General features: G+C 49.6%; 1 protein-coding gene and 1 pseudogene across 1 annotated transcript in view; both read right to left on the bottom strand.

Moving 5' to 3' along the window:
• Nucleotides 1-13611, bottom strand: part of Rab11fip4 (RAB11 family interacting protein 4) — a 109257-nt gene extending 95646 nt beyond the window's left edge. The window contains 2 exon segments of the mRNA XM_027426531.2: nt 13454-13578; nt 13581-13611. Of these exon segments, the coding sequence (XP_027282332.1) occupies nt 13454-13578; nt 13581-13611 (156 nt within the window).
• On the bottom strand, nt 9129-9222 carry LOC113836870 (annotated as a pseudogene).
• Nucleotides 13612-19998: the final 6387 nt, after the last annotated feature.

The raw sequence follows: 19998 nt of genomic DNA, 5'->3' as shown, positions 1-19998 counted from the left end.
ACAGATATCTGGAAAAGCAGAGGAAACTGCCAGGTGACCCCACATTTTCAGGACCAAACCAAGCAGGCTGTGCTCTGGGCTGGCCCTGGCACTTGACCTAATCACTCACTCACTCAGTCGTTCAACTAATTCTGGCCATGCCTTTGGTACTACTGTGCTCACTCTCACGGAGAATGACCAAAGGAAAGCAATTCCCTGTTTAGGGAGTGGTGGGGATACTGAGCACCTGCAGGTTACCAGGCCCACCGGGACCTCAGCACACATGTGGTCTCTGCTCAGCACCACCTGTGGGTGAACCCTGACTTCAGGCTGGGAAGTTGTAGATGAACACTTTCAGAGAACCCTTTTTACCTGCTTGCTTGCTTGCTTGCTTTCTTTCTTTCTTTCTTTCTTTCTTTCTTTCTTTCTTTTTTCTTTCTTTTCTTTCTCTTTCCTCTCTCTTTCTTTCTCTTTCCTCTCTTTCTTTCTTTCTCTTTCCTCTCTTTCTCTCTTTCTTTCTCTTTCCTCTCTTTCTCTCTTTCTTTCCTTCTTCCTTTCTTTCTTTCTTTCTTTCTTTCTCTTGAGACAAGGTCTTGTGTAACTCATCCTGGTCTGAGATTGGATACACAGTCAAAGACAGCCCTGAACTCCCAATCCTGCCACCTCCACCAGCCAAGTCCTGGAAACCCAGACACATGCCCCAGCTCCAGGCTCACCAGCTCTTCATGTCAACTGAAAAATGGCAATCATGGCGGAAAAAAAAATGGTAGCTGTTGAGAAGTCATTTACCATAATGAGCTTTCTGCTCTGCAGTAAAACCAAAGGAGGCCAGGGCCGGAGAAGCCAACTATCAACATGATACTTAATGGTGGTACGATTCGGTCACCTCATTTAAAAAAAATGTATCTGGTGTGTGAACGCAGATGTGGAAGTCAGGGGACAACTCTCTCCTGCTCGGGCTGTGAGGCCTGCGTGCAGGGGTCTCTACCTGCTGAGCCATCTCTCAGGCCCAACCCACTTCATGTGGTAAGAACCATAGAGCCCTGACTGCCCCACCAACCCTCACACCTACTGGCTCTACCAACAGTCCAGACCACTGCAGAGGGCAGGGAGCTGCCTGGTTCCACAGCCGCTCTGGATGCCCAAGGCCAACTCTATACCCAAGGCTAGCGCCTGTCACCTAAGCCCAGCACCAGCCTGTCTATTTTCCTCCTATGCACGTCTGTCCGGGTTGTCTTGTTTGATCTGCAGCCAAGACACCTGCTGCTTATTGCCAGCCCTCTTCCCTTTACTCCAGTCCCCAACCTCAGCAGGAACCATCACCTCCCACCCAACGCTGCCTGCCATTTGGGCAGCAGTACCCAGCCACCTACCCCAGCCTTGCTTGCTCTCCTGACTCTGAATGGGCCATGTAGCCAATGTCCCAACATGCCTCTCTCTCTCCTCCCACAAAGGACATGTCTCCCATGCTCATCCCATCTCACATCTCAGAAGGAAAGGCAATAATTACCTTTGAAGAGGACAGGTTTACCTAGAAAATCCAAATAAATCAACTGGAGGATTACTAGAATAAATGAATTCACACTAGTGGTGAAATAGGAAATAAACTGACAAAAATAAATTATATTCCTATATGCTGGTAACATATAAATAATAATAATAATAATAATAATAATAATAATAATAATAATAAATGTGTTGTAGAATAATTGTTTTACTAGGCAATTATATGTTAACATTTGTTCATGCTGTATTTGTTTAATGATGTAAAGATGTGTTGCTTGTCTGCATAAGGTACACCAGATTGGTCTAATAAAAAGCTGAGGGGCTGGGGTTGGTGGTGCACGCCTTAAATCCCAGCACTCGGGAGGCAGAGGCAGGCAGATCTCTGTGAGTTTGAGACCAGCCTGGTCTACAAGAGCTAGTTCTAGGACAGCCTCCAAATCCACAGAGAAACCCTGTCTCAACCACGCCCCCCCCTCAAAAATAAGCTGAATGACTAATAGCTAGGCACTAGAGGGTTAGGCAGGGCTGGTGGGCAAAGAGAATAAGTAGGAGGAGAGAAGAGAAAGAGGGAAAAACTAGGGAGAAAGAGAGGAAGATTCCCAGGGCCAGCCATCCAGGCAGCTATCAGCCAAGAAGGACATACAGAATGAAAGAAAGGTAAAAAGTCCCGAAGCAAAACACAGATGAAGAGAACAGGTTATAATAAGTTATAAGAACTACTAGGATGGGTCTAAACTGAGGCTGAGCATTTATAAATAATAACAAGTTTCTGTGTCATGATTTGGGAGCTCATTGGTAGCCCAAAAGAAAGTCTGCTACTGCCGGGTAGTGGTGGCACACGTCTTTCATCCCAGCAGGAAGATCTCTGTGAGTTCAAAGCAGACCTGGTCTACAGAGTGAGTTCCAGGACAGTCAGGGCTACACAGAGAAACTCTGTCTCGAAAAACCAAAAAAAAAGGGGGGGGGGACTGATGAGGGGCTAACTATGTGATTCGTTTGGTAGAATGTCGCCTAGCATGAGCACCTAGACAGAATCTGTGGCACATGCCAGTAATCCTAGCACTTGGGAGGCTAGAAAGGAAGACTGAAGTACAAAGTCTCCCTGGCTACAGTTTAAGGCCAGTCTGGGTTACACGAGACCCTGTCTCAAACAAAACAACAAAAAGCAAGGCAGGGATGGGTGAAGATGTGGGCCAGTGGTAAAGGCCATGGGTTCCATCCTTAGTACCATAAATAAATATATCAAATAAAAATATCAAAATGTTACAATTCTACACTTAAACAAAGAAAACCTTTGAGCATGGAGAGGAACAGTGACCTGGATTGCAGCCTATCAGAAAGGGGAGACTCCAAGAGCTCCGGGTGAGGGTGGGGTGAGGGGGAACCTCAGAAGATGGGGTGGGGACAGCTCAGTGGTAGACCAAGTTCTCAGCAATGCATGAATGCACACACAGAGGCATGTGTACACACACACAGAGGCAGGCATGTGCACACACACAGAGGCATGTACACACACACACACACACACACACACAGAGAGAGAGAGTAACAACAACCACAGCAGGAGTTAAAATGAAAATTTAGGGCTGAGGGTGTAGCTCAGCGTCACTGTTCTTGTCTAGTGAGCGTGCTGAAGGCCCTGGGTTAAATCCTGATAGTGGAGAGTAGGAGAATGGCTGGCAGCACGTATTTGGGGTCAGGGGCTCTGAGATACCCACATCACAGTCCAATGCTCTGGCTAGCAGCCAAGCACAGGGACAGTGAGGAGAGCCAAAGGAGGCCCAGCCTAGTGGGAACAGACTGAATCTTCCCTCAGGCCCTTAAGTTCATGTCACACCGTCTTTCCACTGTCTGGGGGTGTCACCTGGGTTCCACCCTGCCAGGGACAAGTTCACTGGGTTACACCAGCAAAAGGGATCCCTGCGTGAAGGAGGGGGTCAGAAAATGGTCCAGTTAGACAGGAGAATTATGCTCCGCCATCTACAGCTAATAATTATGCACTGCATATGCCAAGAGTGGGTTTTCAGTGTTCTCACCGAATCGAAATGCTGAGAACTGGAGGAAGTAGGTTAATTAGCTTGATTTGCTCATTCCACAACACAAGTATGTACTGAAGCATCACACGACTCCCCATCAACATTTCTAAGTACAAACTGTCAATAAAAATCACACACACACACACACACACACACACACACAAGTTAAAAAAGCCACCTCCCCAAACCAAACCCATCACCCAGGTTCTTCCTCCCCTAGCCTTCCTGCCCTGGTAAGGAGCTATCTAAGGAGAGAAATGTCCGGTTCCTCTGTGGATCCTCTAGCCACCAAAATGACATGGAGCGAGCGCTAGGAAAGGCATGTGGAAAGGGAGATGGACACCTTATCCATCAAACCACAGCTGCGCTGAGAGTAACAGTCATGTGCGCTCTCACTGTGTACCAGGTACAGTGCTAAGGACCCAGCAAGGGGCAGGGAGCACAGAGTAATTTCTTGAAGTACCACAGTCGGGAAGGTATCTGCAGCCAGCACCCACCTCCCTCCTGAAGGTAGAGCCAATTGTCCAGAGCTGAGAGAGCAAGCTGCCTACTGAGTAATAAGCACTCGGGAAAGCAGAGGTGCCCCGAACCTTGAGAAAACCTTCTCTGGCCTGCTTAATCATGGTCTAAAACAGAACGGGGTGTGGCTACTGGCAGCCTCCCCAACCCAAGCCTTCCCTCCAGGGAGACCAGCCTCTTGTCTTCCCAGAACACTTAGGTGGCTACTGCACTCCCAAAGGGCTCACAGATCCCAGCCTATTTCCGCCCAGTCCTGCCTCTGACCTGGCCAGCCACACCAGCCTCAGAAAGCCAGATGAACCCTCTGCTGAGGTTTCTCCCATCCCCCACCTCTGAGAGCCTAAGACCCCAGCTCTTGCAGGCAGTAAGAAAACAGCTTTGGAAGCAGAAAGACCTGTGTTCACTGTGGGTCCTACCCAAGTCACTTCAGCTCCCAGATCTTCTGATTGCTGAAGGATGAATGAAGAAACACAAAGGCTGGGCAAATGGCCATCTCTTCCTTATTTCTCCTGTCCACAGAAACCATCAGGGGAGGCTGGAAGAATTCTGCTCTTTGTACAAGGGAGCCTGCAGTGGAAAGTACCATGCTGAAAGGGATGGGAGGAGACAGGGAGCCTGGAGAGATAGCACAGCAGTTAAGAGCACTGGCTCCTCTTCCAGAGAACCCAGGTTCGATCCCCAGCACCTACAAGGCAGCTCATAACTGTCTGTAACTTCAAGATCTGGCACTCTCACACAGACATACATGCAGGCCAAATACCAATGCACATAAAGTAAAAATAAATACATTTCAAAAAATGTATAGATATGAATGAAGGCAAGACACCCATACACATGAAAAGCAATAAAAATTTGATGTGTATGAGTGTTTGCTTGCATGTATATAGATGTACTGTGTGCATGTCTTGGCATGTCTAGTGCTCAAGGAGGCCAGAAGAGGGGGCTGGATCCCCAGGAACTGAAGTTACAGTTGGGGGTAAGCTGCCATGTGGGTGCTGGGAACTTAACACAAGTCTTCTGCAAGTGCAGTGATCACTAAGTCATCTCTTCAGCTCCGTGAGCTCTACCTAATAGAGGAGCAGTCAGGTCTGTCTGTCTGTCCATCCTAACAAGCACCTTAGAAAGAATCCCTGCTGCAGCCCCTTTCAGAATGACCCCAGCCCTACCACCAGCAAAAGCCTGTGGAAGTGAGAAATTATAAAAATAGTTCATGCCAGCCAGGACAGCATGTGCCAGGGTGCTGCTGTCCTTCCAAACATAAGAACCAGACAGTCCTGCTTCATCCCTCTGGTCACCATCTGCCCCTGTTCCAGGCTGAGTTCTCACTCTCCTTGACGCTTCTGTGACTTTACTACACACAGCCACTTGGCATCCTGTAGAAATGCCATTTCCATCCCCGAGTCTGCACTTGGCCTGACGAACTCCGGCAGTAAAGCCTGGATTGGTGGGTGGATGAATGGACAGGCAGATGGCTAGAGGAGGGTGGGTGTGCTAGATAGTTTCATGTCAACTTAACACAGCTAAAGTCATCTGAGAGGAAGGAACGTCAAGTAAGAAAATGCCTCTGAGCTGGAGAGATGGCTCAGCAGTTAAGAGCATTGTCTGACCTGGGTTCAATTCCCAAAACCCATATGGCAGCTCACAACTGTCTGTAACTCCAGTTCTAGGATCTGACACCCTCAGACACACATGCAGGCAGAACACCGATGCACATAAAATAAAAATTTTAAAAAGCAATTTAAGGGGCTGGAGAGATGGCTCAGAGGTTGAGAGCACTGACTGCTCTTCCAAAGGTCCTGAGTGCAATTCCCAGCAACCACATGGTGGCTCACAACCATCCGTTATGAAATCTGGTACCCTCTTCTGGTGTGCAGATAATATATGGAAGCAGAATGTTGTATACATAATAAATAAATAAAATCTTTAAAATAATAAAAATAAAAAAAGCATTTTAAAGAATAAAAGAAAAGGCATCCCCAAGATCAGGCTGTACAGAAGCCTGTAGGACATTTTCTTAATTGATGATTAATGTGGGAGGGCCCAGCCCATTGTGGGAGGTGCCATCCCTGGGTTGGTGGTCCTGGATTTCATAAGAAAGCAGGCTGAGCAGCCATGGAGAGCAAGCCAGTAAGTAATACCCCTCCAAGGCCTCTGCATCAGTTCCTGTCCTGACTTCAGTGATGCACAACAATAAGTAAATACAAGCCAAATAAACCATTTCCTCTCTAAGATGCTCCAGTCATGCTGTTTCATTACAACAATAGAAAACCTTAACTAAGACAGTGGGTGAGCGCACAATGAAAGAGGAAGGGATGAAGATATTGCTGACAGGTGGCTAGGTGAATGGAAGGATATGCAAAGTGGACGCCCAGATACAGGAAATGATGAATGGGTAGATGATGGAAGACTGGCTGGATAAACGGATGCCCTAAGGAGTGGGTTGGTGGATGGGTGAATGGGAGGGGGGTGAGCAGATGGAGTACTAGGACGCACCCCGGCTCTCTCTACGAGAGAGCCCTCAGACAGCCTTGCCCATACAGAATGGCCTGGCTTTGGAAGTGGGAAGTCCCCAACTCTCTGGGGGATTGTTTTGGAACAGTGGTTATCAGCTTCCTAATGCTTCCAATTCCCCCAACCATAACATTATTTCCATTGCTACTTCATAACTATAACATGCTCCTCCCCCTTTCAGGGTTTGTTTTTGTGCATAGGAGCCTTACAGCTGCCTTGTCAGGTACTGGCTTTAGCCTGGGACCCTCTTGGGGACAGTGCTCACTACAGGCCACATGAACTGTTTCTAAAAAAGGCTGTCAATCTTCTCTGAATTTTGTGCCTTAAGCTATGGGCAGTACAATGTCGGCTGGACATAGGGCATTAGTCCAAAGGGATGAAGAGACATTCTCCAAGTGATAACATAGGCTGTGGCTACATGGAAGCCTGGTATACAGATTTTGGGGGCTTGGTCTCTTCTGCTACCTTGTCCCTGAGAACACAGAAGCTGTGAGTAATGGATCCTTAGCAGGGTCTCTAAGGTGTCCACTTTTAAGCTGCCAGACACACACACACACGCACGCACGTGTGCACGCTACCTACCTACCTACCTACCTACCTACCTACCTATCTATCTATCTATCTATCTATCTATCTATCTATCTATCTATCTATCTATCTATCTCTCTATCTATATCTCTCTCATATTCTGGAAATCACTAGGTTCCAGATCAAACTGGTCTTGAACTCACAGGCTTCCATCTACCTCTGCAACCCCCACCCCAAGTGCTGGGATTAAAGGCCTGTGCCACCAGACCTGGCTGCCAGTCTCTTTTCTAGTCATGGCTCCAGTCCCATCAGGGCTTAGGCTCACAGCCCTGCTGTTTCTGAGCCCTAGCACACAGCTAGGGATGCAAGAGGGAAAAGGAGTAAAAAAGGCCTTGAGTTAGAAACATGCTAAGAACAATGGTATGGGAGGCATCCTAACGATTGCTCTGTAGAGCTGGGCATGGCCACATGCTTGTAACCCCAGCCCTTGGGGGTGTAAGCAGGAGAATCAGGAGTTCAAGGTCATGCCCACCTACATAGTAAGTTGGAGGTTTACCTATGTTAAATTAGACCCTGTCTCAAAAAATAAAACAAAATATAACAATAACAAAACTCAAATGCAGAATGACTATTCTCTAGGGCCACACACTCAATAGGACACGGGTAGGAATGCATACAGCATGATGATTCCAGGCCACTGCTCCCTGTACCCTGCTTGGGCTCTACTCTGTTCTGCTCTCAATCCCAGGCAGCTATACAGGTTCCAGGTTCCCTTTTCTACCCTACCTGGTGGGACTGCTTGGAGTAGGAGGGCAGGAGGCCTCAATACACAGCCCAGAGCAAAAGCTGTACCCCTCCTATCCTCCTACCACACCCCATATAAAAGACTGGGGAACACTGGTGTTCCTGCCTGCAGTGGGTCTCAGTGCACGGGTTTCAGGGAGACCAGGGTCCTCCAGGATCAGTCCTAATTCTGTGTTTCCTTCCCAGACAACTTGCTCAGCATGGCTCTTCCATGGGCATTGGAGCTTTGACTCTAGGAAGAAGAGGCAGCTGGGGTGTCCCTGTGGGGCATCAGACCTGGGAAGCCCACGGAATTAATCTGGCCCAGCTTTGCGTTCAGTGCTGCCTCCCCAGGCTAAGACCCCTCCTTCTGCCTCTTTCCACAGCTTCATCTCCTTTCTCCTCCTTTGCTTCTGGTTCCCTTCCCAGTGCTGGGGAGAGCTCCTGGGCCTAAGTGCTGGGCTGGGCTGGGCTGGGCCTGAAGACCACTCTTCATTCATTCAGTATGTGGTAAAGTTCCAACTCATGCCAAGCACCCAGGGGAGCTCATGGATGCCTCCTCACTTCAAGGTTCCCTACCCACTACACCTCTGAAGGTACTTCCTGCTGCTTAGAAAGTCTGAAAAATCAACTCTCCTTCATTGCAGATCTTGCAGAGATCCTAGCAAGTGGGGCAGGGGCATGCCTAGCACCCGCCAAGCCCCCACACCTGAGTGCTTGCTCCTGACTTACAGCCTGTGTAGTACCACTGACAGAGGCCTCAGGGTGGCACCAAGATCCTAGGTTATCAAATCAGGAGACTATAGGAGACCAGTTTGGTCAACACGAGACATGATCAGTGAAGTCCATACTTCAGACCTCCTGTCTAGCTAATGTCCTCTTCTTGTCCTAGGACTCCATCCAGGGTGCCTCATTACAGACACTCATCACTCCCCTTGGCCATTTTAAGGAGCTCTGGTCAGTACTTAGTGCAATGTCCTCGGGTGGTGTTGAGGGGCTGCTCACGACTATCACTCCACCATAGTTGTGACTGGGGAGAAGCACTCTCAGCCCTTCACAGTGAGGACTGGCATTGACCTTGGTGACATTCTGGAATGGCATTTGTCAGGTTTCTCCACTGCCAGGTTGCCCTTTTCTCTCTTTTCCTCTTGGACTCCTAGGAAGTCAAGGCATAGCTCATACCCAAGGGGTGGGGAGCCAAGTTTTCCTTCCCCTATGAGGAATTATCTCACACCAATTAAATGTTTGCTATTCATTTCATTTATTTCAAATATGGAATACTTCATGTGTTATCCTTAGGGGCCATGCTAATCATCTCTGTATCTTCCAATTTTAGTATATGTGCTGCCAAATCGAGCACTTTTTTTTTTTTTTGAGACAGGGTCTCGTTAGCCCAGGCTAACCTTTAACTCCCTATGAAACTAAGGATGGCCTTGAACTTCTTTTTTCTCGTGATGTGTGTGTGGACACGCAGGTGCCACAGTGAATATGTAGCGCTCAGAGGACAACTTTCAGGAGTCACATCTCTTTCTTTCCACTGTGGGATCTAGGGGACTGGACTCAGGCCACCAGGCTTTTGTGGCAAGCTTGTATCTACTGAGCCGACTTCCCAGCCCCAACCTTGAACTTCTTACCTCCTGCCTCTACCTCCCAAGTGCTGGGGTTACAGGCGTGTGATGCTGTCTGCCTTTAAAATTATGCTTTTATTAACCTGTGTTATGGGATTTGTTTTGATATTTTTGTACATGTACGGAATGTATTTTGATCATTTTCATCCTCCACTAACCTCTCTGTCTCTCCTCCCACTAATCATCCTCTTCCCAACCTTCTCCCCTTTTCATGTCTTCCCCACCCCTGTTTTTCTTCTTGGTGACTCAATGAAGCCCATTAGGGTTGTTTACAGAACATAGGTGAGAGGTTTTATTTATGGGAGCATAGCCACCTTACCAGTGGCTACATCATTAAAGAAAATGGCTTGGGGCTGGAGAGATGGCTCAGTGGTTAAGAGCACTGACTGCTCTTCCAGAGGACCAAGTTCAATTCCTAGCACCCAATGACAGCTCACAACTGTCTGTAACTCCAGTTTCAGGGACCTGAAAACACGGCACATGCACCAATGCACATAAAATAAAAATAAAATTTTTAAAATTCCTTAAAAATTGTTTTAATAAAAAGGAAGAAAATGGCTCTTTCTCCCCCCCCTCCCCAGCAACCATTAACTATCTATAGATCTTTAGGGACAGAAAGTCCTCATGAGCTCCTCCCTCATAGCTATTGTTAACTGTCTATAAATGTTAATGGAGGGTTGGGGCTTTGTGAGTTCTTCCCACCCCACCACTGGATTTTGATGGGCCCAATCTCACACAGCTATATCCATTTTTTGTTCTGTCTTTAATGTAGTTCTGAGAATCAAATCCAGGGCCCACGAATGCCAGGAAAGAATTCTACCACCTCAGTACACCCTCAGCCCCGGCATTCCTCCTGTATGGGGGAGTTTTTGCATTATTAACTCGTTTATTTATTTATTTATTTATTTATTTATTTATTTATTTATTTCATACTCTAAAACCTACTGTGTTTGATTCTGATCTCCCTGGTATGACAGGGCAGTTAGTAAAATGTAGGCAGTGAACCTCATGTCTAACAAATGGTCAATCATTTTCTCTACAACACCAATGGCTGGGGAATCAATGTCACAGGCAGATGTGTAAACCGGCACAACAAACAGTCTGAGCCCACAGCACTTTGGGAAGGAACCTCATCTATGAGGAGCAGTGCTACAGTGTAGTTGAGAATCTGATGTGTAGTAAACAGTGTTTCCACGGGCCTCTGTATCACTGAGCCTCGGGCCCTGTCCGTGGTCCTGCCCTGTGTCCTCTAGTTCTCTGTCAGCCGGAGGCTTCCCACACAGACAGGGTGGCTGCAGGCAGCAGTGAGGACGAAGGAGCTCGCAAGAAAACAAGATGAAATTGAGTAGGAATGAGGGATGAGCCACAGGCTTAGCGTGAAGAAACTAATGAGAGACAGGAGGCCTGACCCCTTTAACAAGGCAGAATCCTGGAGGGGACTGTGCTAGAGTATTGTGGATGCACAGTCCTGAAGAGAGGACACATTAGAAACAAAAGATCAGAAGTAGACATTTGGGGGCTGTATAGAGCAATATGGAAGAGTCTGTATAACAAATCTGATGGTAGTTTGTGTAAGCTCAAATGTGAGGATCATTTCGGGGAGGGGCTAGGTTAGAATACATGGTGCAGTGTGATCTCATTTCCTGGAGAAAGCCACATGTAAGTATAGGGGCAGCTCGTGAAGGAGGTGACCAGAGTGTCACCTCCCTGGGGGACAGGAACATAAGAGATCTATTTTCAACTGTCCAAATTTGCAACCTGCTGTAGTCCACAGAAACTCTCACTATGATACAAGAGTAATTAGTAAGTAAAGGAATCACTGGCCAGCCCCAGGGTGGAGGATCTCTGCCTAGGCAGAAGTTTTCAAACAGATCCCAGGAGGTTTTAGTAGCCAGAAACTTGGTTCGAGTAGAGAGTGTGTAGAACCACTGAAAAGGCACCTCCCCTCCCCCATGTGTGTGTAGTGACCAGGTCCAGCCCTATTAGTGCTAGGAAAACAGTCGGACAACTCATCAGTGACATCTGTGGAAACCTGCCCCCGACCCCCGATGGGTGGGTTGGAAATGGCTTCAGGCTTCAGACAGGAGTTAAAGAGTTAAGAAGGGATAGGACAGAGAAGTGATGTTTTCAAATAGTTAAAGGCCACAGTGCAGAAGGGAAACCCAGGTGAGTTCCCATGCAGAACACCATGAGTAAGTGACCAGCAAGTTTGTTTCTGAAGGGTGGAGGGAGGAGGATCTAAGGACAGGAGGTGTCTGTCTAGCCTGGGGATATGGTTACAGGGCTTTGGCCTTCTGCCAGAGTTTGTAGTGACGTCATCCCTATGCCTGAGGGTCTCTGATTCTGGAATTCTAGGTTCCAGCCAAAGCAAGGAGGCTCCACACCAGCAACCTGCAGCCTCCTGTGTTAGAGGCTGCTCAGCCTGTAGCCTCCTGTATTAGGGGATGCTCAGCCTATAGCCCCCTGTGTTAGGGATGCTCAGCCTGTAGCCTCCTGTATTAGGGGATGCCCAGCCTACAGCCCCTGTTTTAGGGATGCTCAGCCTGTAGCCTCCTGTATTAGGGGATGCCCAGCCTATAGCCCCCTGTGTTAGGGATGCTCAGCCTGTAGCCTCCTGTATTAGGGGATGCCCAGCCTACAGCCCCTGTTTTAGGGATGCTCAGCCTGTAGCCTCCTGTATTAGGGGATGCCCAGCCTACAGCCCCCTGTGTTAGGGATGCTCAGCCTGTAGCCTCCTGTATTAGGGGATGCCCAGCCTACAGCCCCTGTTTTAGGGATGCTCAGCCTGTAGCTCCCTGTGTTGGGGATGCTTAGCTTATGGCCTCCTGTATTAGGGGCTGTACACCCTGCTCAGGTAGGAGATGCTGGCCAAGAAGAGAGATTCTGCTAACCTCTGTAAAAGAAAGGCTGAGGTAGCAGCAGCAGATGCCCCAAGCAAAGCAGAGAAGAGGTAGAGAATGGGCTTCAAGAGGGAACCGCATTAGTAAGTTTCCTGGGATGGGGGGCCAGACCTGCCTCCCTCCTCCACCTCCTGCTCTCGGGGATTCCCAGGTTCTGGCCAGTGCCCAGCTACCTAGAAAGGGATTGTTATTACCTCTCACTTGTCAGGTGACAAGAAAGCACCAGTTGGACTGGTCATAGCCCAGCTCCTCCCATGTTCTAAAATGCCATCCCGACCTGTCCTGTGAACAGAATGCCACCCAGTACACACTTGAGACCAAGGTTCCAAGCTCCCCACATAGGGTCTGAGATCTCAGATGGCCTTGGAAACCCAGAGCTCAGCCAAGACTTTTGAATCCAGAAGATGCTGACCACTGCAGGGCTTCGTGAACACAGTGCCCTGTCCTCCTCTCAGACACAGACACTAGCCCCTGTGTGGATGGCAAGAGGACACTAGCCCAATGGGCAGTTATTCACCATACACTGGCAGTTCAGACCCTGCCATTTCAGACCGGCTAACACCTCCCCCGCCCACAGTGCTGCTCTGTGCCACCCATGCGGCCCTACACCAACACCAGAGTCTCAGCTCACCACTCCCAGCTTGGTCCTTGGCTGGCCCCCTGCAGCCAGTACAGCCCGCTGTCAGTCAGGCCTGCCCATCTAGCTTGAGTAGGAGGTCCCTACGAACTGGGCCAGAATCCAGGGTGGCCCCAAGCAGGTATCTCCTCCTGTTATAGGTTGGGTAGGCACAGCTAAGGACCAGAGACTGCAGATCAGCCCTGCTTGTCCCTGTCACCCCTAGGCCTGGTGCTGTGCATATATACCCCTGCGATTTGATGGGTGTTGGAGGGGGTGTCGAGAGGCTAGATTTGAGAGCTCCAGTGGTTGGGGATGGCCTGGAGGGACGTGCAGGTGGATAGGCCGGCTATCGCGGGTGTGCCATGTGAAGCACAGGCCCGGGGTGTGATAGCACAGCTTCTCTGCGGTTCCCCCAGCCCGGGGACACGAGCGAAAGCTCCTTACCTCCTCTCCTTGGCCGAAGCGCAGGCCGAGCGCCGCGACACGCTCCACGCGTAGAAAGCCGTCGGGGTCGCGGCCACACACCTCGAACACTTCGCGCAGGCGGCGCACGGAGCGCAGCAGAGCCGGGGGGCGCCCGCCCAGCCCGCGCCGCCCGCCATCCGCGCCGCCCGCTGCTAGCCCGAGCCCCGCGCCGCCGCCATCGCGCTCGCACCGCCTGGGTCTGCGGCGCGCAGCCTCCGCCCGCGCGGCCGCTCGTGTCAGCCGCCGTGTCTGCCGCGCCCGCGGGCCCGCGTGGGGGCGGGGCGGGGGGCGGGGCTGCAGACAAAAGGACCCGAGCCGCCCCAGGCCCCGCCCCGCCCCGCCCCTTCTAGACCTGATCCGGAGCCGCGGGGAGGGGCGGGGGCCGGACAACCGGGCCCCGAGCTGCCCGTGCACCCCGCGACTAGCCGGTGCACACGTCCTTTGTCAGATCCGGGTGTTGCAGGTGCCCCAGCTTAGTGCGTTTGATTGCTCCATTGGCTTCCCAGGAAGCGGAGGCGCCGCCGAGAGGCCACGCAGCTTGTTGAGGGCAAGGGAGGGGCGCCGTGAGGAGGTGCGGGGACCCTGGAAGGGTGGCGGGTGAAGGGGTCTAAAAGTAGGTGAGAGGAAGAAAGAATGAGGCCTTCTATCGGGCTTGGTGTCCGCAGGGCCCTGAAATACCATGGCTTGGGAGCCCAGAGCTCCTTTCCTCTTGCATTTTTCAGGCAGCTCCTCAGGCCCTAAGCTCGGCTCCCAGGACTCCATCCTGAGTGTGGTGACCCAGCCTGTATCTTGCCTCCCTGGTGACGTTCAGCTGAGGTTCATCGGGCCCTGCAGAGACCAGGCGCAGCCTCTTATCCACCTAGCACCTCGTTCAGCCTTACAGGTTTCATGTCTGTTCAGCTTGTGGCTGTCAGGCTGCCCAGCTGCCCTCTGCCACAGCCACTCTCCTGGATTCTTCCCTCCCAATAAATCTCTTGAATGAGGTTTGGGTGAGACCTTCTTTCGCTGGAGCAGAGACAACCCTGGGTGGAGTGGAGCAGAGCAGAACAGGTCTGTAACACTTTCCACTCGGGAACCCTTCCTCTGGCCAAGCAAAGTTGCTACACTATGCTCTTACAGGTTACACTATGCCCCCTACTCAAGCACAGACCTTGCCTGCGCACACTTCCAGACCAGCAAGCGCAGCTTTCTTCCTCGGGGAAGTCTTGTCTTTCTGCCTCACCTAAGTTCTGAGCCGTCCTTCCAAACCCACACGTATTTCTGAAACTATGCTAGAATGAGTAGGTCCCTCACCATGGTGGGAAACTAAAGGTCATGATAGGTCTTAGTCACCTCATGTCTCTGATCTCCGGTCAAGTGTGAGCCCAGAGAAGATGGTCAGCCCCATTCCCTTCAGTAGCCCAGAGCAATTCAGTGTCCTGGACAGAGAAGAGTAGGGGACTTGGACCCAGTTCTGCACAAGGTCCGCAGGGCCTCCCGGATCTGAGCCTATTTCCTTCCTCTCTGATCTTCAGGCGACTCTCGGGTATGGATGTCCTGTGCAGGGATTGATGAGTCCTGACTGCAGGGGTTAACCAGGCTGATCCCATTTGATGCGCTTACTCTTCCAGAGGTCAGTGTAGTGGAAAAGGGCCAACCAAAGAAACACACTCTGAGGAGAGCCAAAGAAACACAGTTTGGCCCTGCAACCAAAACCAAAGAAATGCACCCTGACCCTGAAACCAGTGCCAAAGAAACACACTTTGTCCCTGGAATCAGAGCTGGTGAAATAAATACACCCTAGCCCTAAAATTAGAGCCAAAAGGCCCTGAAACCCGAGCCAAATCTGACCCTAAACCTGTGCAGAAAACTAACCAATCCTTGAGCAGGAGATCTAGGCAGTCTGAGCTCAGGGATTGAAATCTGACCAATCTCCACCTTGGAAATCTTCCTGGAGAAACTCCAGCCCCTAAGAAGCTCTATATAAATCCCATGTCTGTTCAGCTTGTGGCTGTCAGGCTGCCCAGCTGCCCTCTGCCACAGCCACTCTCCTGGATTCTTCCCTCCCAATAAATCTCTTGAATGAGGTTTGGGTGAGACCTTCTTTCGCTGGAGCAGAGACAACCCTGGGTGGAGTGGAGCAGAGCAGAACAGGTCTGTAACACTTTCCACTCGGGAACCCTTCCTCTGGCCAAGCAAAGTTGTTACACTATGCTCTCTGTGGAACTGGAGCCCAACTGTAGCTAACAACTTATCTGGGAAACCCTCTCCTGCTGGGGCAGAGCTAATACACTGGGGAGGCCTGGAAGCTACTATGCTTACTGTGACCTATGGTATTCCTTGGCTCTTGAGTGCCAGAATACCTTTCCATCTGAGCTGTAACACTCAGTATTCTTTGGCTCTGGAGTGCCATAATTCATCCCTGTCCATCCCATTCAATCCCTCAAAATGCTTACAGTTAGATCTCCCTAGGAAGAAAGCCGTGAGAGTTTGAGGGTCAGGGCACAGCTTGTTCATGATGTTAGCCATTGGAGAGGGCTAGTGTACTCTTCTGGGAAGTGGAGTCTTTTTATCTGGTAGCTGGATGCTTCTCTGTGAGGTACTAGCACATAAACGAACGAATGAATGAATAAATGAATGAGTGAATGAATGTAAAATGAAAGGCAGGTGGCAGCTGGGGTTTGCCCCTTAGTGGGAGATGCAAGAATGTCCTTCAGAGCCCACCCTGGCAACACAACCCCTGGAAGGGAGACCCGGAAAGCAAGAGACCTCACTCACCTCAACTGGCTTAGGTGGAGCCTCAGATCAATCCAGGAAAACAAATCCGAAGCCCATAACCACATTCAAGTTCTCCACAAAGACAGAATGGAAGCAAATTCCATTATTCCCAGATCCTGGGACAGTTTTGAGCTCTGTAGTGCAGGCTGACTCTAAATGCACAATCTTCCTGCCACTTCTCCAGTGCAGAGATTAAAGGCCTTTGCCACCACACCTGACTCCTGCCTCTCCATGAGCACTGGACACTCCCTAGCTCCTGCAGCCAGGCCTGGGGGCCCCTCACTCTTACCACTGTCTCTTCCACTTCCTGTGGCAAATTCCCTTCCAGATTCTGTGAAGGGGGCAGAGCAGAACAGAGCTGTAACACTTTCCACTGGGGAACCCTTACTCTGGCCCATAGGAAGACTTGTCCTTGGTCGCATCTCAGTGCTCCTTTGTAAGGGTTCTAACTGCAATCTCACGAATCTTCATGAAGGATCAGAGGTAAGCTCAGCAACACAAGAGGGTGTTGTGATCATGGGTAGAACCAGGCACTCTTCAACCATAGCTCAGGAAGCCAGCAGACACACACACACACACACACACACACACACACACACGCTCGCGCGTGCACACAGAGCGAACAGATCAGGGAGAAAATCTCTCAAGAGCCTCTGCAGGAGCACAGCCTTAGTCAACACATGCATTTGACCTGACTTCCAGAAAGGAGAACACATTTCTGTTTTTTAATCCACGAAGCTTTAGGTAGTTTGTGGTAGCTTAACAGCCGCTGTGAATATAAATAGCTCATGGTGTGAGTTGTTGTTGATATTAAGTCATATCGGCAGCTGAACTGAGCAAAGGTCTGGTGCCCTTTCAGCCCCTTGATGCTCATGTCAGTCAGTGTTCCTGTCTGGAAAGCAGAGGTTGTAGTGTAACTGGGGTTTTTCTTTCCTGCCAGCTCCCGCCTATCTTCAGCTCCAAATAAGCACACAGAGACATATATTAATTTATAAACTGTTGGCTGATGAGTAGGGCTTCTTATTGGCTAGTTCTGTCTTAATTATTAACCCATTCTATAAATCTATGTATTTCCACATGGTCTTGGCTTACAAGAGCATGCCCGGACCTGTTATTTCTTTGGTGGCTACCAAAGTCTCTCTCTCTCCCCAGTGTTCTCCCAGCCCCGCCTATCTTCCTGCCTCTACTGGCTATTGGCCAAACAGTGTTTTATTCATCAACCAATAAGAGAAACATATATACAGAAGGGCATCCCCCATCACTGTAGTTTCTACTTTGCAGAGATCTGGTAGTTATGTAATGAGAGCTTGTGTGCATTGTCTTGCCAGGGTCTGTCTGGCACACAGTGGCCTATCCACATGTCAGTATAGACAGGCTCAGAGTCAGTCTACAGGGAGTCAGTCTACAGCTGAGATAGGGTCTTGTGTAGCCTAAGCTGGACTCCAGCTTGCTATGTAGTCAATGATGGTCTTGAATTTCTGATCCTTCTGCCTCCACCTCCCAAGTGCTAGGCTTTCCAGGCCTGTTGCCATCCCATGTTGTCAAAGATGCAACTCAGGGCCTCTTGCATATTCTCCATCAACTAAGCTTCATCCCAGCCCCAAAGGGATGCAATTCTTCTGTAGTCAGTCCTAACTTCCCCACCCAGGTTGCCCAGAAATGGAGCAGGACTCGAAGGTTCTTCCTCCTCACAGCCTGCAGATATTTCTCAAACCATGAATAATTATCACTTTGGAGAGGAGAAAGTGGTAAAATTATTCCTTTGTCACCTGTCTCAGCTGCAGAGTGTAGAGTGCTCACACACTTCCAGTCACACAGCAGGTCCTGGGGGTGATGGGGCTCTGTCTGGCCTGGGCTGCACTGGAGTGGCACAATGTCTGAGGCCTCATCCTTCCTTTCCTGCAGGAGCTTGGGTGAGGAGGAGTGCCCACCCAGAACCTTTCCAGGAGAGCCGGTGAGTCGTGAACAGAGGTCCTGAGAGGGGAGGGAGGGGCAGTAGTGACTGCTGTCCTCCTCCTCCTCTTAATGTCAACCCCGCAAATATTCCCTCAAAGAAGGAGGAGCAAACCCAGCCCCCTGGAATCTAAAGTAGTTAAATATGCACCGAATGAGTGTTCCTGTTTGAGCATGTGCTCATACGTGTGTGTGGTGCATGCATCATTCATTCCTAAGGAGACACTTTGGTTTCCTGTTAAATATACTTATGTGCAATTGTATATGTTTGGGCAAGAGTATGCCACATGCCTACAAATGCCTGAGGAGGTCAGAAGAGGATGTTGGATCCCTAGCTGCAGGCCATGGTGAGCTGCCAGTGTGGGTGCAAGGAACTGACATGGGGTCCACTGGGAGAGCCCAAGTGTCTTAACCACAACAGTAGCAAAATTACAGATATGAAGCAGCAACCGTTATGGTTGGGTCACCACAGCATGAGGAACTGCATTAAAGGGTCTCAGCATTAGGAAGGTTGAGGATCACTGTGTTAGATGAATGTAGAAAACCTAACATTTTGGTTGTCTTCGGGTGTTCTAATATCAAAGTCACAGCCTCCTCATTCTGATGTCTCTGTGCTCTATTCCTAGAGTGAGTCTAAAGCAACAGTAGATATCTTCAAGGCTGGTGACACAGATAAATGGCAGCCAACATACATGCAAGCCCACTACATCACAGTGGGGTTCATCACTAGGTATTATTCATATATCTGCTAATTGGACAGATGAAATGACAGCCAAGCCAGGTGCTGTAGCTCACACTTGTAGTCCTAGCCCAGGAATTCAACATAGCAAGCAAGACCCCATCTCAAGAAAATAAAAAATGTATCCCACTGTTTCTGCTTGCTCTTTGTCTTAGTTGAGGTTACTATCACTGTGATGAAACACAGTAACTGAAAGCAACTTGGGAAGGTTTTATTTGGTTTACACCTTATATATTGTATGTAGTACCTTCCATCATTGAAGGAAGTCAGGGCAGGAACTCAAGCAGGACAGGAACCTGGACACAGGAGCTGATGCAGAGGTCATGGAGGGGTGCTGCTTACTGGCTTGCTCTTTCTTTCTTTCTCTTCCTTCCTTTTCTCTCTCTTTTTCTTTCATTCTTTTCTTCTTGGTTTTTCGAAATAGGGTTTCTTTGTGTAGCCCTAGCTGTCCCCAGAACTCACTCTATAGACCAGGCTGCCCTCGAATTCACAGAGATCAGCCTGCTTTCTTATAGAACCCAGGACCACTAGTCCAGGGATGGCCCCACCCACAATGGGCTGGGCCCTTTCCTATCAATTACTAATTAAGAAAATGCCTCACAGCAGGATCTTATGGAGTCCCTGCCTCAACCGAGGCCCCCTCCTTTCAATTAATTCTAGCTTGTGTGAAGTAGACATAAAACTAGCCAGGACGCGCTTCCTATTCACTAAGAGGCCTGTGGATTCCCTCATTATACGGCACTTAGCAGTGTGTGGCACTTCTAGGTTACTCATTCATATTCTTTGCCCACTTTTTCTACCTTTGTCTTTTCTAAACCTTGATTTTTATGAGTTGCTTATTGAGGCTGATAAAGAGGCTTTCAATGTTGGCGTGGGATTTTGTTTTTTTTTGGGCCTGAGGACATCTGAGCCAGTGAGGCAGTCAAATCAGGCAGGATAGGATGCCTGCTGAGAAGACACAAGGTTATCTATGGGGGCAACTGTTGCTGTTTGTTTCTGGCACACCTTACTGTGGACAGAGGACAGCGCCTTCTCATCTGCATGACTTGGGGAAGCACATGTAAGTACAGGGAAC

This window comes from Cricetulus griseus, chromosome 7, assembly GCF_003668045.3.
Source record: "Cricetulus griseus strain 17A/GY chromosome 7, alternate assembly CriGri-PICRH-1.0, whole genome shotgun sequence".
NCBI lineage: Eukaryota > Metazoa > Chordata > Mammalia > Rodentia > Cricetidae > Cricetulus > Cricetulus griseus.
Note: the sequence above shows the minus strand (reverse complement) of the source record. Positions and strands in the feature narration are given on the sequence as shown.